At 35.9% G+C, this 19,698-nt stretch overlaps 1 protein-coding gene across 1 annotated transcript; it reads left to right on the top strand.

Annotated features, from left to right (window-relative positions):
* The first annotated feature begins 116 nt into the window (after window positions 1-116).
* On the top strand, window positions 117-8,362 carry LOC149136642 (uncharacterized). The gene is made up of 2 exons (XM_089349423.1): window positions 117-4,750; window positions 7,905-8,362. Exons 1-2 carry the CDS (start codon window positions 663-665, stop codon window positions 8,170-8,172), a joined length of 4,356 nt encoding a protein of 1,451 aa, XP_089205549.1. The 5' UTR covers window positions 117-662; the 3' UTR covers window positions 8,173-8,362.
* The last annotated feature ends 11,336 nt before the right edge of the window (window positions 8,363-19,698 follow it).

The following is a 19,698-nucleotide window of genomic DNA, read 5'->3' as shown; positions in this document are numbered from 1 at the left end:
TCATCAGTTGTTTTTCTAATGAATCAAACTATGATGGCTGGTACAATCCTTCTTTGACCCATTGTTGTTATCGTTGTTGTTCTTATGCTTGTTTTTGTTATTGTTGTTGTTTGTTGTTGTTTGTTGTTGTTGTTGTTGTTGTTGTTGTTGTTGTTGTTGTTGTTGTTGTTGTTGTTGTTGTTGTTGTTGTTGTTGTTGTTGATGATGATGATTAGCTGCACATCTGGTAATATTAATACTGTTTTTCTTTCAGCCTAGAATTTAATTGGTCGATAACCTGCTCCGACTGCTCTCGTAACCAAACCCAGAAAACAGATGGCAAGGAAAGTGGTTCGGCCGACCCCACTGGCAAACAGTCCTCTACACAACGTGATAAACAGCAATATTCTCACTTGAAAGAATTTTTCGCCTTCACAGACGAATCAGAAGACTCTCCTCCTTTATTTCATTTGCCGGAGTCAGAAATTCCGTCCCCATCTCAAGTGAAAACCCAAGGAGGAAATCTTAGGAAATCTAAACAAAGAAGTATCAATAATGACGTGAAGCTTACCTCCAGCGCTGCATCCCGTCTTCTGTCGCCGCCCTCTAATTCCACACTGAAGCAATTCAGAATCAGAAAGACGTTTGTGGTGAAAAACAAGAAGTCTAATACAGGAAATGGGATGGGACACAAGAAATTGTCAAAAACAGTGCAACTTAGCAGAGCGGGTAGTAGAAGTTTACCATTACTAACAGATAACAAAGGTGGGGTCTTAAACTCAAAAAGAAATCATCTTAAAGTTATTCGGAAAAAAATATCACGACTCGAAAATGATAACTTATTAACTGGAATGGTTAGTTCTGAAAACCGCAAAGTTGACCGTATAAATACTGCTCCTCCTTTGACTTTTAATAAAACTTCAAAAAATGTAATGACAACTCCACTACCTCCAAGTGATTCTAGTGTCGATATGCAGTTCTTGAGAAATCCAAATAATACTGGCAAACATACCGAGCTTCCTTTATCAAAGAAGGGCATTGACGAGAGGTTTGTAGAGACAGTGGTGGCTGCTGTGGAAGACATTTCTAGCGATCAGGTGGAGAAAGTAAAATCTTTACAACCGCTAAAGCATTCAAAAGACCGAAATTTAGAGGCGGGTTCAATTCCAGATAAATTAGAATCGATTGCAAATTTAGTTAAAATTACTCAGAAGGCCAATGAAGATTACGTTAAATTAGAAAGTGAAAATGCTCAAAATTCTATCGAAGAAGAGTATCTTAGGTACTCTTCCGTCCGTTCGGAAAGTGAAAGCAGCATAACATTTCCAAGAGACAGTTTGACTCCAGATAACACAAAGAGCGTATCATGGGACATCGTACCTACTCACAAAACTGATTCTAGATCAGAAACTACTGACTCTAGATCAGAAAGTAGCCCCTTTGAAACGATACCCAGAGATGAATCAAATCCAGATTTGGAATTTAAAAGTTCAAAATTAAATAGTAAGAAAGCCAGCCAAAAACCAACATCAACTATTGCCAAAGAATCGAGTTATTACCAAAATTCTGTAAATGGAAGTTTAAGCCGAATTAAAGCGACAAACAAATTTTCTATGCGGAATTCACATACACGGCGAACGTTTGAGTCACAGGATGCTACCCAAAATTATCTTTCGGGGGAGTCTCAGACAGCAACAACAACAAATACCGTAACAGCAGCAACAACAACAGAGTCAGCAACAAGAACTCCTTCAAGAGCAGTTACACCACCAATAATTACAACAACAGCAGGGACAACAAAAGCAACACAGCGGTATTTTGACGTTAGAATACCATCAGAAAAGAAAGATAAAAGTCCAACCAAAAAGCAAATGAAAGAGGGGGTTGGATCAACTGTGTCAGCACACATGGCGTTTACATCAAGGATCGGGAAAGGTGTTAGACCTTCGGCTGCTGATCAACTAATCATACCGATAACCCAACCAAAGTCGCGATCGGAAGTACAGCCGTCCTCGAACAGTAGTAGTAGTAGTAGTAGTAGTGGTGGTGGTGGTGGTGGTGGTGGTGTTGGTGTGACTACCAGTGTATTAGAGAATAATCCAATGGTCAATGAAGTCCAGCAGGAAGAAAGCATTCCAACAAGAGTTAGCCTGGAAAAGAAAACTTCCCCTGATTGGTGGAGAGGGACATACGGTATAAGGACTTCACATGGCACGTTAAGTTCCATTAGAAGATTTTCAGTTCTGCGTGACGTGACATCAAAAGCAAGTCTTGGTAGTGAATGCGTAACTAGAGATAAAACATCCACTACAACAAAGTTTCCTTCGGTGGAAGACAAACAACTCATCTTGGAGCCGAAACCTAAAAGAATCTGGATGAGGAATTCTACAAAAAGGAAAACCGTCAACAGTGTAGCAGCTAGGAAACAAGAAAGACCAGTTATTAATTCAAAAGCAAGACAACAAATAAGCGCTTCGAACGATTCTGAACAACTACTTGATATAATTCACAGGGAACATTCTCGAATGTTTCCCTCAGAAAACTCCCAAAGCAGCGATACAAAAGTTCAAACTACAACTGGTAGTTCTAAAATAAACAGCATGAAAGATTTTTTGACAAGTCTTGTTAAAGGAAAAGATTCTAAAAATCGAAGAGAAAGTGAGACTAAATTGCAAACTAATAATCGAACAAATCAGTTTATCGAACCTGAAGATTTACTTATATCGACCACAAATGCATCTGTTGAACGCAAAGAAACTCAACTGCTTCATTTGACTGATGAAGGTAGTGGAGTTAATGAAAATCTTGACTCTGTCTTACGTAATGAACTGGGATTTGAATTGAGTGTTAATGTCGAAAATACAACTAGCAAAGAAATTATGCCAGCTATGTCTACAAGAGGGAATATCGTAGAAAAAAACATTGATGGTTTACCGGAACGTATGTTGTCAGTAGAACCTACGTTGACACCTCATACTGATGTTAACGACTTAGTCTTATCAAAACAATCGCTTGAAGCTGATTCTGTTACTCTTCCAAATATATCCGTTCCAGCTTTCCATTTACAACGGAACGTTACTGGAATGGTTAACACAGTTACTGAGCAGTTGAACATTTCTAGCGTCATCCAAGATGTATCTTTTGAAATGGAAAATCCAATAGACTATAAAAGTTCTACTGAACAAACCAGATCCGATGACGATATACATATTAGACCAATTACAACCAATACAGACAGTCAGGCAGTTCCTAAAAATGGGATTGGAACTACTGATCCTAATCAATCATTTAAAACCACAACAAATACCAAGATGAAAGTTTCTAAACTCAAAACTTCAGTTTCGCTTTCGAATTCATTCGAAATTCCTTCGACAGGTTTTGAATACAACTTGATAAATTCAACTGAATATTTGGAAAAGGTCACTCCTGTTTACAATTCCAGTAAATTAGATCCATTTTATTCACAGGCCCCACCAAATAATAAATCAAGCGTAAACCCACCTTTTTTTCGGCAACACCTTTCAACATTTAAAAATCAAACAAAATCGCAACAAAATAGGGGAAAAAACAATCAGATATCACAAACTTTTAACATCACAAATAATTTTTCCTCGATCGGAGTCACTCCTCAATCAAATATCACATACGTTCCAGCAATCAGTGAAGTAGCAAATAATACTTCTATAAAGCATCCCCAGATGACATCGGACAAAAACAATCTCCACAATGTTCTAACACCCATTAAAGCTACAACTTTAAGTTTCATAACTGGAATTGATACAAATACCCAAAAAACTAAAATCTCGAATCCGGTATTATCCACGTTACTAACGTCTACAACTATTACAAGAAAGAAAGATAAAATCCATTTATCGCCATCCGAAGAGTTACAACCTGAAAATCTGGCAACGAATAATGAGGAGGTTTTCACCCACAGCCAACTATATCCATCCACTCTTCACAAACCTAAACCTACATCACAGACTGAGTTTCGAACACTAAAAATATCTACAGATACAAGAACGATTGAACATACCGGAAACAAAGAATATTTTCATGGAACTTCAACGTTTTCAACTCCGAGAAGAGTAAGTTCTGATAATTCTGATACCATTCATGCTATTATGCCTGTGTCTAAAACTGCAGAGTTAAAAACTGTCCCATCAAATGTTAATGAAGCTCATTCTACTCTAAATCCCACAGTGAACACCAAATTCCACGAAAGATTCCCCTTTACTCCTTCCAATGTTGGTCAAATGTTTACTACAATCTTTCCAAAGTCAACTACATCCAGTAGTTTCTTGAAAATTACGCTGCCAAAGTGGATAATAATCTCCAGAAATTTCGAAGATTTTCTTCGACTTTCAAATAAAATGACACCAAAACAAAAATCAAATATAAACTTGTCATCTTCATTGTCCTCTACAAAAGCAGTAACTGTTCCCAAATACAGATTTACCCCACGATGGTCAACTGTATTCTTAAAAGAACAAAAACTGTATGAACCACCGACTGTAATAAGACCAGGCATAAGTAGCAGTAGTAGTAGTGCTCAGCTAAAAGATCTTTACGCGAAAGGAAAACGACAAGAAATCCTTAATAAACCCCAACCTATCGGATCTCCTATTCGACAAGTTCAGAATATACAAAAAGAAATGATACTCAGTCCAAGGGAAGTTTTTATAAAATACTGGCCAGCAATTACTGGCTCGACTTTTGGAGCCCTATTTCTTCTGGCAGCCATCTTAACATCAGTTGTCTGCAAAAGAAGGTAATTGTTAATTGTTCCTTTTCTTTTATTTTGATATTTTAAATGACTGACATTTGTGGGTATCATGTTGATGATGCATGAATTTTATTATTTCATCAAACAACTTCATCACTAAAGGATTAGATTGTGAATACCAGCAAAACAATGATTTCTTTAGTCGAGACTGTTTCAGTAGTTGCTTTTGCTATTTATTCCGTGACATCTCTTCCTTTTTTCAGGAATAGTATACTTCCGACTACATTCTCCAATATACCCTTTTTAAATTTGTTAGTGTATAATTTTGAGAACGATGTCGCTTTATTTCTGGTATATTGTCCCAGTATACTGGGCAAGTTGGTGGTGTATATATATACACACATGTGTACATACATACATATATATATATATATATATATATATATATATATAGAGAGAGAGAGAGAGAGAGAGAGAGAGAGAGAGAGATGTATATATATATATATATATACATGTGTGTGTGTGTGTGTGTGTACGTGTGTGTGCGTGTGTGTATGTATGTATGTATGTATATATATATATATATATATATATATATATATATATATATATATATATATATATATATATATATATATATATATATATATACACACACGCTTTTAATGACCATCGTGAGCTGCATGGCGTTGAAAACCCCTGTCTGTTAGCTCTTTGTTGAACGGAAGTCTGCAACATAGTAAATCTCTGTTATAAGGTGTGGGAAGCTCATGTAGCAGCCATGTTGGCAGCATTCCTGACCAGGCGTGTAGTGCGTTGGTTTTTGTTCTCTGCAGCTCGCGCAGCTCGCGCAGCTCGCGCCGCAGCAGTTGACGCAACATCAACTGTTCGTCGAATTTCACGGTGGTGTTCGGTCTCCGCAGCTCGTGCAGCAGCAGTTGATCCATTTGATTCAGTAAAGTTCGTCGAAGTTTACGCTGGTATTCAGTCTCTGCAGCTCGTGCAACAGCAGTTGAGGCAGCATCAACAGTTCGTCGAACTTTACGCTGGTCATCTGTTTAGAGTGCTCTTGTAGTGGCTGTACGTTCACCATTTTGTGATCGTCTAATAGAAATTTCCAGGGACGATTCATTTGCCCTCCTTGCTGATGATCTTGCCACTTTCACAGTTTTTTTGGTCAATTGAATAACTCTTCCCTCGGCGCAAGACCTAAAATAAGGAGGAGGAAATGCACCCAGATACACTGTTAAGTATTAAATATTAATTGAGAGGTTACTATGTAACTGTAAATAATTTGCAACCTTGCAACTGCTGTGGTGATAATTAACTGGTAGTTGAACGGTAAATGTGTAAAATAAGATGATGTTAGTGTTATGACATTAGAATGAAAATGGAAACAATAAAAGTGAAATAATATTATAATCTTATCATATTAGAATGAAAAGTGTAATAATAAAACTGAAGCAATTTTATATGACATTACAGTATAGATGCTATTCTCTCACTTTTGGCGCATAATAGTGAACCATTGTAAAAGATTGTCCGCGCCCACATTAGGCAAGAAGTTAGAAATTGTTTTGGTCCATGACACTCCATGGATCGTCAGTAAGGCATGTGTAAAATTTTTAAAAATTAATAAGAACTCATCAGTAAATTAAATTCTGGACGCTTGTGATTTACATTAGCTATGAGCATCATCGCAGCCTGAGATTAAATAGGTAAAGGGTTAATGAAAGAGCAATTGAATGAATTGCTTAGTTTTGTTTAGTGGTGCTCGTGGGGCAGAAGCCCCCGTTCATGCTGCATCTGAGTCTACGAATGGTTATAGGTAAGCTGGTAGGTCTGCAGGCCAGCTTTAATCAAGAAGCAAAAAATTATTGGTAAATTTTAAGAAGTGCAGCCGTACGCATTTCACTAAGAAAAACGGAAAAAACTCGGTTTTTAGGGGGGGTTTTTTGTTTTGTTTTTTTTAATCAAGTTCCTGTTCCTCTATTCTTAATCACAGTATGTTTCGAAGTAGATTGAAGAAAAGAAATAGAAAAGAAGTTAAAATGTTAAAAATTGACTGAACCAATATAAAAGATTGTTCGGCGCGTGCATTAGGGAAGAAGTAAGAAATTATTTTGAAAAAGTTAAAATGTAAAAATTTAGGGTAGGGACGGGGAATTGAAAATGAAAGTTTTTTTTTTTTTTTTTTTTGCATAATTAGAATGTGGCTGCTCTGTCGTATTTATAAGAAATCAAACAGGTTGAAGGATGAAGAGATCAGTGGTGCTTTAGTTGTGTGAGGTCGTTTGAACTCTCCGTAAGGTTAGAGGTGAAGTGGATGACAATATATGGATGAACTCTCTGCAAGGTTAGAGGTGAACTCTCCGCAAGGTTAGAGGTGAAGTGGATGACAATATATTTTCACTTGACAAGGTAGCATCTGGTTAATGCCTCTTACCATCTTCTATTGTCCCGTAGTGAGAAGTAAGTTTCATTTCTCTGTCGTGGGAAGCAAATGAGAATGAAACGTAAGGGGACATTGTTTTGGAGATTCCGGTTCGAATGTAAGGCAGGGCTGAAAGGGTTCCCATCGGCAATTAGCAGCAGTGGTAGAGTGTTGATGAGGAAAAGTATCTCGTAAAAGAGTAAGTAAATGTGTGTAAAGCGGACGAGTGCAGTTAGATTCTGCCCAGTTGGATAGAAGTTGTTGAATGGGAAACAACCGTACACCATACAGAGTAAATGTAACAAAGTGTGAACTTGCATTGTTCAATGACAGAACGATGAAGTTATTGACTTGGAGGAAAATTTGTGAATCTGTTTCGAATCACAAACAGAATGAATGTTACTGTAAATGTGCAATGAAAGTGAAACATTGCTATGGACCAGAAGAATAAAAGTGAAACATAGACGTTATTCTTTCACTTTTGACATGTAATAGCGAAACCAGTGTAAAAAATTGTTCCGGGCCGCATTAGGCCAGAAGTTGAAAACTTTTTTTGGCCCATGACACTCCATGGAACGTATGTAATATATGTGTAAAATATTAATGAAATCGGTTGTGTAGTTCTTGAGTTTTAGGGATTCACACAGACAGACACACACACATTCTCATCTTTATATATATAGATAGATGTTTGGCTTAATAAACTGATCATATTTTGTTTCCTCTTGGCAATACATTGGCTTGTTTCTCTTACTTTTCATACAGGACTTACATACGAGCACGACGCACAACTAGGCCGTCGCATCCTCCTCACAACCAGAACCAAAACCACAGCCCCACACATTCAGTGCCGCAGTCATCATCGTCACTACCACCACCACCGCCACCGCCGCTGCCGCCACCTCCACCACCTCCACCACCACCACCACCAGCAATGCAAGAAGCCGTTGAATTTCCTTCGGAGTCTTCTCTCTGTGGGAACACTGCTCTCACAGATCACCACGTGCCGACCACAATTGTAGAAATTTCTTGAAACATGAAACAAAAACAAAAACAAAAATCTAAACTGTCTTTAAAAACTTATGATGATCGTATTGTCATATTAACTGAATCACGTAGATAATTCGGTTCACTTGCGAATATTTCACCATAGTAACTATTCTGCTACCTTGACAACCACTGAACTTGTATGTATATGTATGTATATATTTGCTCATATATTTTCTGTTATATGCATATATATATATATATATATATATATATATATATATACCCACATATATACATACACATATATACATATCATATATACATACATATTATATATACATACATATATATACATACGTATATATACATATATATACATATATATATATATATATATATACATATATATATATATATATATATATATATATATATATATATATATATATATATATATATATATATATATATATATATATATATATATACACACACTGTATATGGCTTTACTCATACTTTGACATGCAAAAACATGAGTGTGCTCAATATTCGCTTATATTAAAAGTGTGCAGATACAAATGTAATGTATGGTATTTCATGTGCGGTAACTAGAAATTACATCCCTTTCTTAAACAAAATTATATATTTTCCAACCATTAAACATATCTTCAGTGTCATGAAATGCGTTTTAACAAATTTACACTTCCGCGTCGTTTTTGTCGTTTTGATCTCCGACTGAAGCGTTGCGTATAAATAATTTTTTGCAGGGGAGGGGCTATAAAATTGATAGTTGTAAAATGTATAATCTTATAAACTTAAACTTATAAATTTAGACATGGAAGCAGCAATATACATACATACATACATACATATATATGTAGATAGATATACATATAGTTATATATATATATATATATATATATATATATATATATATATATATATGTTCATATAATGATATCTCCGCGATGTATTGGTGAGATAAACATGTAATCGTTACCAAAATAACAAAAATTTCTCCCCAAAGGTCTATAGTAGACTCCTTATGGATCGATCTCCTTGGTTATATATCAAAAATTTAAATGAGAGTTTTGACGCTAATATCCATTATTATTGAAGTTTATTGGATATTAGCGTCAAAACTCTCATTTAAATTTTATATATATATATATATATATATATATATATATATATATATATATATATATATATATATATATATATATATATATGTGTGTGTGTGTGTGTGTGTGTGTGTGTGTGTGTGTGTGTGAGTGATAACCCAATCTTTTCAAGTTGTGGCAGTTGTTCAGCCTTATATGATTTATTGTCTAAATTATCCGATAGAGGCTCTATTTACCGCTGCCATTATTAACGGCACGGGTGCTGTAATGTGTAAATATTTTGAGGAATGGTGAAGCAAATAACTATTCTATAAACCATAATTCCTTATTCATTTTCACTTATTGCCGATAGTCATTCTGATAATTAGAGATTTTTACATCATACTTAATGCATATATGCTGTTTCAAAGCATTCTAAACTGAGATATTCATCTCGAGAGAGTATCTCTCATGAAGTTTAGAAAGTTTTCTGCAGTATATATGCTTTAAGTATGATATACAGATGGCTAATTTGAACTAATATTGCATTTGTCACAAATAGTGAATTACTATTCTCACAATGTCCGTTGTTCAAAATTTTGGTTGAGGTATGAGTTTCTATTTCTTGTTGCCACATACACGTGCTCGACGACACGCACAGCAACCGTATATAATAACTATATGTATGTGTGTGTGTGTGCATCATATATGAAGGCACGAATGCATATATATATGCATGTGTGTGTGTGTGTCTTTATTTTAGAACTTTGTTCCTCTTGTTCTTTTTTATTGTCCATTGTATTTGCACAATATATATGTGTGCGTGTGTGTGTGTATGTATTATGAATGCTTGTATGTATTTAAGTATTATGTATGTGTATACATATACATATTCACATGCATGCATGCATGCATACATACATGCTATATATACATATATATATATATATATATATATATATACATGTATATATGTATACATGCATATATATGTGTGTGTATGCATATATCTATCTACCTATCTCTCTCTCTCTCTCTCTCTCTCTCTCTCTCTATATATATATATATATATATATATATATATATATATATATATATATATATATATATATATATATATATATATATATATATATATACATATATATATATATAAATCATTGTTAAATTTCCACCTTGTAAAGCTGTATATTCGTCTTTGATTAAAATTCGAAATTCATACATATACATATTTATAATGTGTGTACATTTAGCGAGGAGGGAGCCTATGTATTTGCGGGTAGGACCTATGTATATTTCATACATTATAAAAAGCTGTTTTAAATACATTTACATGTACAGCATATGGTGGAAATAAGCGGACAATATCACCTACATATAATTATATACATATATATACATTCGTATAAATATGTGTAAGTGTGTGTGTGTGAGTATGTACATGAGTATACATATACCAATACCTATATGCATGTGTGTATATATATATATATATATATATATATATATATTATATTATATGCATTTATTTTCTCCTAATTAATAAATAACTCGGACGAAATAAATTACGTTTAAGCTGGTTCCCATGCATTTCCCTGAAGAGAAGATTACATTCTTAACATCACCGATTCCTATGGAAGGTATAATTTGTAATCTTCGAAACATATGTTGGAAATAAAAGTATGCGGTTAACATATGCGTTTTACCCCATTCACTAAATTTATATATATATATATATATATATATATATATATATATACATGCTACATATTTTTATAGAACATGTATACATATATTTAACATATGCATACATTCAAACGTGTGCGTGTTCGTGTGCATGTGAGTATATGAAATATTTCTATTATTTTGCACCATTATTTGTGTTTTTTATCATTTCCTCTTTTATTGTTTTGAGGGTGAGGGTGAGATGAGGTGCTGCTATGTAAGAACATAATTTTTTTTTAATCGTTTATTTTTAAATCAACGACCTTACGAAAGTAACTTTTTGAATTTATCAAATCATGCCAAGTGATATATCTATACTGTAACAGTGACATTGGATTGTTTTCGGGGTTTTTTATTTTGTTTTTGTTTTTTGTTTTTTTTTTTTTCGTTGTTTTTTTAACCATGCACCATCGTGGATACTTGAGTGGATGAGATTTATCTTGTCTAAATGTATTTTATATTGTGATATATTGCGGACACTTCAATGAAACATTAAGTCATCGCTGTCCGCAACCCATTTTCAATTCCCAATTGTGACATTTTCCTTCATTTCGTTGAAAGTTTTTGAGTCAAAAGTTTTATAATAATTACATGAAAGTCACTATTTTCCATTTATCTTTTATCAACCTGAGTCTTCGCAATTATGTAAACATGCACTATTATATGCTGTTATTTACCACTGCAACAGATCAGCAATTATCATGCAAGCCCATGATCAAAGGTGTCATCGATAACCATTCCGTGCTTTATTCCAACAGTATAGCAATGCATTATTAATCAATGGACACTACATTTAACAAAAGTACTGTCGGGAGTGAAATGAGGGGTATTTTACATCTACATCTAGCATGTCGATCCATCACACTAAGGCTTGCTCATTATACATTATAACATAACATATTATATTATGTTATAGCATATCAAATTGTTTGTATAACCAGACTACATTAGCATAAATTATACGTGAAATCTTTCACACTGGATTACATTGAGATGGATCACTGCGAACACTTTCTAGAGCAGTTACAATCAACATCATCACTCATTTAGATCAATGAGCATGAGAAATTTTATTTCCCTGTCCCAATGTATCAGACCGAGGACCTGAACACCTTTTTGCTATAGGACTACACGATATTTCTACGGATCACGAAATTGCCGACTTTTTCTAGTAAGAGATATTGAAGCAGTCAGCGAAAGATCTTAACAAGAGTTCTGAGTATTATCTAAGAGTCGTAATAGGAGGTTTCTCTTGGATAATGTCCAGACGCCTGAATACTCCCGGCGAAGTAGCATAATTTCGCAGACTTTCGCCGAGTAACCTTCTTTCCACAATAATCATAAGTTTTGACTTGGTAGATGTAGAGTAGTCCAGATTTACTTCTTTTAATCTACAACAATTTCGAAAATGTAACCCCTTGACCTCTAAGAATTGGCCTAACTATTGCACTAATGGATCCTTTGTCTTTCCAGAAACATTTCTGAAGAATCCCACGAATAATTTATGTGTGCGATACAAATATAACGTGTATCAAGAGTTCTTTTCTTTCTCTTGAACATTTCAACGTATGAGAGTAGGGTTGCTTGTTTGTTTATTAATCAGAGAAAGATGGGCAGCGTATACAATCTTTGTAGGACAACCTGACAGAAGAGAACGGTATGCTTTAACAGCACTTTCAACTACGGTGGGTTTGACAACAATAGGACAAATATGAGCGGGGTAGACAATTCAAGTAGAAAAAAATCGTTGGACAAAGAGTTTTTGAAGATCCTAGAGGCAATGGGACGAGAGGCAGATACGCTGAGTGTAGTTGGTGTATGTGGCATGCAACTTTCCCATTTAGAGGGGCAGAGTCTATTATATCAGCAATATTATTATTATAAGAGAAAGAAAAAAGTGCATCATTGAGATAGTAATCGTTAGTGGTTGGCGCGCGCTTATCTGAACAGAATAGCCTTCTTTTATATGGTCTATTATGCTTATGTATGTGTAGCAACTCCACCGCCTAATATATATAAGCACTACCCCAGTATGGATCTACTTCAGTTTTTGTGATCAGCAAATGAACATAGTTGATGAGGACTTCGAAGAGGAAGCTCGGGCTGTGAATGTCAGATTTGATTTTCGGAGCTGACGAAGTAGAACGACACAGAAACATGCGTCCTACGATTCAATGATGTCATTCACAGCCCTTTCACCTTCTCAAAACTGTCTTCACAGACGCCTAGAAGGAGAATTTTCTCCCGACGATCTCCGCAACAAAAGGTTTTATATTTGAATGCACTCGAATGATTTTACACGAATGTTCTTTATTCAGCGCATGCTTCGTGCGACATTATACATACAGTCATGTATACAGATATATATTTATATGTGTGCGTGCATGTATGTATACTCACACACACAATCACGCACGAACACATACATACGTTATATATATATATATATATATATATATATATATATATATATATATATATATATATATATATATAAGAGAGAGAAAGGGGGATATATAGATATAGATATACACACACTTGTACACATGCTCACATACACGCACGTTCTCAGCGTTTACACACGCCATAAGGTTAGACTATGACATCAACAGAATAACAAACATCTCCATTCAAGTTAATCAATTAATTAAATTTGTATTAATCTCGATACATTTCGAAATAAGAGATATACAACAGTGGCTTACCAGTGTCACAAATTATTTTTCAGAAAAAGCCTATGGTTATCGTGACTTTCATGTATCTTTTCTTTTTTTTCATTCCACAAAGTGTGTGATCCGCATTAAACTGCGCCTTATTTGGAACACAGTGTGTCATGCTTGTAACAAACTATACGCGCAATGACAGTGTATCTTGTATGTAACAGTGTTTTGTTTGTAACAGTATTTTCCTGTAACACAATGTTTAATACTGTAAAATAGCTTACCTCTTTATGCGTTTGATCTTAAATATACTCCCAGTGATAATGAACTGTGCCTTACCTGTAATACATTGTCTTGTTTCGAACTACTACATATTTTACCTGTAGCAGATATATGATTCATTTTACCAGTGATAACGAACTGTATCTTGCCAGTAATACATTGTATTTGATTTGTAACGTATGTAACGTACAGTATAATTTTTCCTTTAACAGATATACACTGTATATTGCCAGTGATACTAAACAATATCTTGCCTGTAACATATTGCATCTTGTTTGTAATATATTGTAACATAATGTAACACAATGTATTTTTTCCATAAACCGGTTTTTCTTGCATGTAAAATTAGATGTATTACATGTAACATACCGCGTTCTCTGTATCATACTATATCTTGAAATTAAAATTTTACATCTTTACCAGATTGTGTTGTATATTGCCAATATTCTGATGTATCTTCCATTTTACAATGTAAATTATCAGCAATCTATTAAACTAAATGTGATTTAACTACACTATTGTATGATTTTCCCAGAACATTATGTAACTTCCTATCATGCATTACACATTGTCCGTGATATGATATAACTTGCTTGTAATACAATATATGGCTTGTATCATGGTGTCTACTCTTTGCGGGAATTGTATCAAGAATTTTATGAGCTAAATTATAAAGTTCATTTCTGACACCATCTCATGATGATGTACCGTCTATTGCTACAATACGTTCTTGTACAACATCTAACGAATGCAGCTTTCCAACATTTTAGGCACTTTCAAAGCGTCATGGTATTATGACTTCTGACAGCCGGTTTTATTACAAGAAGTAGTCTGGCTCTTACTAAACAATGGTCAGTCCAGCATTCAACACTTTGCATAGAATGGACATTGCAGGCATCCTGTTCGTGACAATCCCTTAGTCAGCTAAATGTAATGGCGGGATTCTGGGTGCATCCAAATTATAACGTTATCAACTCTGTGTCTGAATTATGTGCTTGAGATATAAGACGAAACTCGGTGCATAACTCCAGCAAATGCAAACCATTATTGTTTACTTTCCCCACACCATACCTTCCCAAGCAACTCCAAGTTTCACTGTCTTTTCCAACTCACGCATTAGAGCTTCAAGGAGAATATTTTTTACTATCAGAAACATATCACAGTACATGCATTAAGGAGTCATAAAAATCCGCTTTTGTAGCTTCATCACTAGCAATTGTGAGAGCATACACACTGATTAGAGTTGCTGTTGTTGGCACTCCGTCGCTTACGACGATGAGGGCTCCAGTTGATCCGATCAACGGAACAGCCTGCTCGTGAAATTAACGTGCAAGTGGCTGAGCACTCCACAGACACGTGTACCCTTAACGTAGTTCTCGGGGATATTCAGCGTGACACAGTGTGACAAGGCTGACCCTTTGAATTACAGGCACAACAGAAACAGGAAGTAAGAGTGAGAGAAAGTTATGGTGAAGGGAGTACAGCAGGGTTCGCCACCACCCCCTGCTGGAGCCTCGTGGAGCTTTAGGTATTTTCGCTCAATAAACACTCGCTCTAGGAGGCGCAATGGCCCAGTGGTTAGGGCAGCGGATTCGCGGTCATAGGATCACGGTTTCGATTCCCAGACCGGGCGTTGTGAGCGAGTGTGACATACACACATACATACACATATACATATACACATACATATATGCATGCATACATATATACATATACGAATACACACATAAGTCCATATGAAGATACGTAAATGTATTATTATATCTGCATATGTGTGAAGGCAACTTGTATATATGTAATATATACCATGCTTGTGTGTTCCAAATCGCGCGCGCATACACACACACACACACACACACAAACAAACACACATACACACACAGACTCACATATACATATACATATACACATACATACACACATACACTGAAATAACGCCTCCATTGGATATTAATCCCACGTATTCACTGTATTTCTGTTCACTTTGTTTACATGTACACAACTAGTTTATTTTTCATTTCATTCTTGAACACTGGTGTTTAGTAAGTGCCACTTTGAGAAACGTTGTACAGCGGTAGCAGGATTTGAAACTAGAACTTCAAACTTTAACAATGGTCATTAACTAAGAGGAACCTCCCACTTCATTTGTTGATGATGCGAACCATGTGCTTCTTTATGATATTCCTTCAGAGCCAAGGCGGTGAGCTGGTAGAATCGTTAGCACGCCGGACGAAATGATTAGCGGTATTTCGTCTGCCGTTACGTTCTGAGTTCAAATTCCGCCGAGGTCGACTTTGCCTTTCATCCTTTCGGGGTCGATAAATTAAGTACCAGTTACGCACTGGGGTCGACGTAATTGACTTAATCCCTTTGTCTGTCCTTGTTTGTCCCCTCTATGTTTAGCCCCTTGTGGGCAATAAATTAAGTACCAGTTGCGTACTGGAGTCGATCTAATCGACTGGCCCCCTCCCCCCAAATTTCAGGCCTTGTGCTTATAGTAGAAAAGATACTCATTTAGAGCTAATCGGGTAGACTGTAGAGTGTCTTTGCTATCACACACATAGTACGATGCTAAAACGAGAAAGGTTAATGAGCAGAGCCGACCAGTCAATATCAGTCATTGAGTCAACAATCTTTGAGCAATGAGTTTTCCTATATAACTTCGTTCATAATAATATGACAGTCTCAGTTTATATGTACGCAGAGGTAACGTTTCGTTGCAACCGTTGCCGACCTGAAATCTTTAATGCTTGTACAAAGGTGTCTTTTTGGTGTTTGTGGTTGCTTATTTAAGTGTAATGCGTTTAATGTAGTGTTGGCTAGCTTCACATAGACCATCACATAAACTCTCCGATCCTTCAATGTCAAGACAGATCACGACGTTTAGAGGCAGAAACCCAGAGACCCTGGCATTAGGGTAATTACTAGTCACTTCCTGTTGCCTTTTCCTGGCCATAAATGAATTTTGAATACAGAACTGCAACTTTACGGAACACTTAAATATCGAAACTGCTCCTCGTACAGTATGTATTTACAAGTAAGTAACCTGAGACATCGAAGGTTAGGCACCTCTGCCATACACGTAGGTTGATACCGTTAACGATTTTTTTCTAGTTACCACACTAAGATGTTTTATTTTGCCAAGAAAGAAGTTAACGAAGCGTCAAACTTTTTGGCTGGCAAACTTGAAGTCTGATCATCTGGCTGACTGCAATATTCCATGCAGCTAATAATCAGAAGAAAATAACTTTCAATATACATCTCATAAAATTGTTTGAGTTAGTTTCAAATTACTGCTAAGGTGGGAAGAAGATGCATGACGAAGTTTTTGCCGATAATTATACCAAAATAACTGACTCAACAGATGAAATAACACAATATTCTCTTGACACAGCTGGATAGCAAAGAAGCGAGCGGAACCTCGGAAGTGGTAAATATCTAAAAGAGGCGCAAACCGCAGGCTACTCTTCAGGTCAAGAGTATATTGATTAAATGAAGTTTATATCGTCGTTAGGAGGCCCATGTTAACACGCGGAAGATTCGATCAGAATGCGTAGAGAGCATGTTTGTTATTAATAATTCTTTCTATTATAGGCACAAGGCCCGAAATATTGTGTGGTGAGGTCAGTCGATTACATCGACCTCAGTGTTTAACTGGTACTTATTTTTATCGATTCCGAAAGACAAAAAGCAAAGCTGACCTCCGTTGAATTTGATCTCGGGGCATAAAGCCGGGTGGGATGCTATAGGTTAGTAGAAGCTTAGTCGTCGTTCAGTGGACTAACAGCACACATTAGCAGCAATAGTAATCAAGAGCCCGGAAACAGAGGGTGCAGGTGGTGCGCTTGCACCCCCTAAAATTTTGCTGGGGTGCAAAATCAAAATTTGCACCCCCTACATATTTGCCCGGTTTAGAAGATAGTGTCTAAAAAATGATCTGTAAAAAGTTGCTTGAAGTTAGATTTCTTCTCAAAACAAGAACGAAAGACAAAAATTAAATTTTTTAAAAAGTCCAAAATGTTAACTGATGAAGCTGGTCATAAAATTTCCAAAGGAATCCTAGAAAGATATATTACTGAACTAAAGCATTATCAACATCAAAATTAAAAGTGTGTATATATATATATATATATATATATATATATATATATATATATAGTTGAAAATATGTGAAAAACATAAAAAGTGGAAGAGAAATGCCTTCGTTTCACATAGTTTAATATCTTTTTATAAAGACATTTCGACCAGAGTCGTTGAGACCAGATCAGACCGGTCGAAACCTGTTAAAATTGTTGATACATCGCTACGAGCAACAATAAAGACTACTCTCAAATGACTGCTGAAACAATCTGGCAAAGCTTCCACTTTGTTCGGTATTAAGGTAGCTTGGAATGTATTTTAAATATGTGAATCTGCGGCACGTAGCTTACAGAGTCCAGGCACAACAGCCGGTGACTGCTTGAAGCTGATCGAGAAGTTGAATAACTCCCTTTCAAAAATGAGCAGTGAGAAAATTTTTGAAAACTATTTCGGCGAAATATTCTCTGCTGACTTTGTGAAAAGGCCTAACACTTATTGTTCCAAGAATACATCGTTGCGCTTCAGACATACAACTACTGAAGAAGGTGCTCTCTCTGTCATTGATGACTGGCATCGGCAATTTTTCAGCATCATTGATGCCGCCAAAAATGAATTGAATTGCCGCTTTCAGTAAGGAAGAATGTGCATATGATCTGAGTGAGAGGATTTGCAGTTAGTTGTGGCCGTTTGAACTTGCAAATGCATACATGGCTTTTTCATTTTACTTGCCCTTACTGTCCTCACAAATCAAACTCATTACTGGCCTGTGGACGAAAAAAGAACCTTTGCCCAAATAATTGCAGGACATTGTTGAAAATGGAGAGTTTCTGATGCTACTGTTCGTCCTAGCAAGTGTTGATGCTAATGCAGCTTATTCTGTCTCGTACATATGGAAAAATGCTTCAAATTATTCTAAAAAATTTTCTACTCTCGCTTTGGCAATGAAACTTTCTATGAAGATGTGCAAAGCATTTTTATTGCACAAGTTTTATGCATATGTATTATGGTACAGTGTGTTAGACGGATGGTACGGAGTCAGGTCTTCAAACGGCGAAGTACGCTGAACGTTCTCTCACTTGCAGCTTATTCTGTCTTTGCATCAATTGAGAAAACGTTCAGTACACTTCGCTGTTTGAAGAAGACCTGGCTCTGTACCACATTGATACAGCACTGCCTAATACACTGTTCCATAATGCATGTGCATAAAAACCTGTGCAAGAAAAACGCTTTGCACATATTCATAGAAAGTTTCATTGCCAAAACGATCGAGTGTAAAAAATTTTTTGAAAAAATCTTCAAAATGATCACACCATCAATGGAGAGTTCTATGCCAACTTGCTAAGGTAGTAACAAAAGTCTGTCAAGACCAAACGCCCAGAAAAACTGATGAAATGGGTTTTGTTTCATTAGGACAATGCTTCAGCACACAAGTCCTTGGTTTCAATGGCTGCTGTGCGTGACTGGCTTTGAACTGATTGATCACCCTCCCTATTTTAGCGATTTGGCCCCATCTGACTATTGTCTGTTTCCCAACATGAAAAGACACTTAGCTGGGCACCACTATCGCTGTGATAATGACGTCTTATCTGCTGTTGATGGCTATTTTTGACCAACAGCATAGCTTCTTCATCAATAAGATCCAAACATGTAACACTCATGGAAGTGTGTGGACAGTAAGAGAAACTATGTTAAAAAATTAACTTCATTTGGTCACATACC

This window comes from Octopus bimaculoides, chromosome 3 (genome assembly GCF_046866305.1).
Source record: "Octopus bimaculoides isolate indiv1 chromosome 3, ASM4686630v1, whole genome shotgun sequence".
In the NCBI taxonomy this organism is placed as follows: Eukaryota; Metazoa; Mollusca; class Cephalopoda; order Octopoda; family Octopodidae; genus Octopus; species Octopus bimaculoides.
This window is presented reverse-complemented; position numbering and strand designations above follow the sequence as displayed.

What these genes read in the sequence shown, in the direction of transcription:
- LOC149136642 (XM_089349423.1), top strand. Translation starts at nt 663, where the DNA reads ATGGGACACAAGAAATTGTCAAAAACAGTGCAACTTAGCAGAGCGGGT. An exon ending in TCAGTTGTCTGCAAAAGAAG is followed by an intron (nt 4,751 to 7,904) that starts GTAATTGTTAAT and finishes CTTTTCATACAG; the next exon opens with GACTTACATACGAGCACGAC.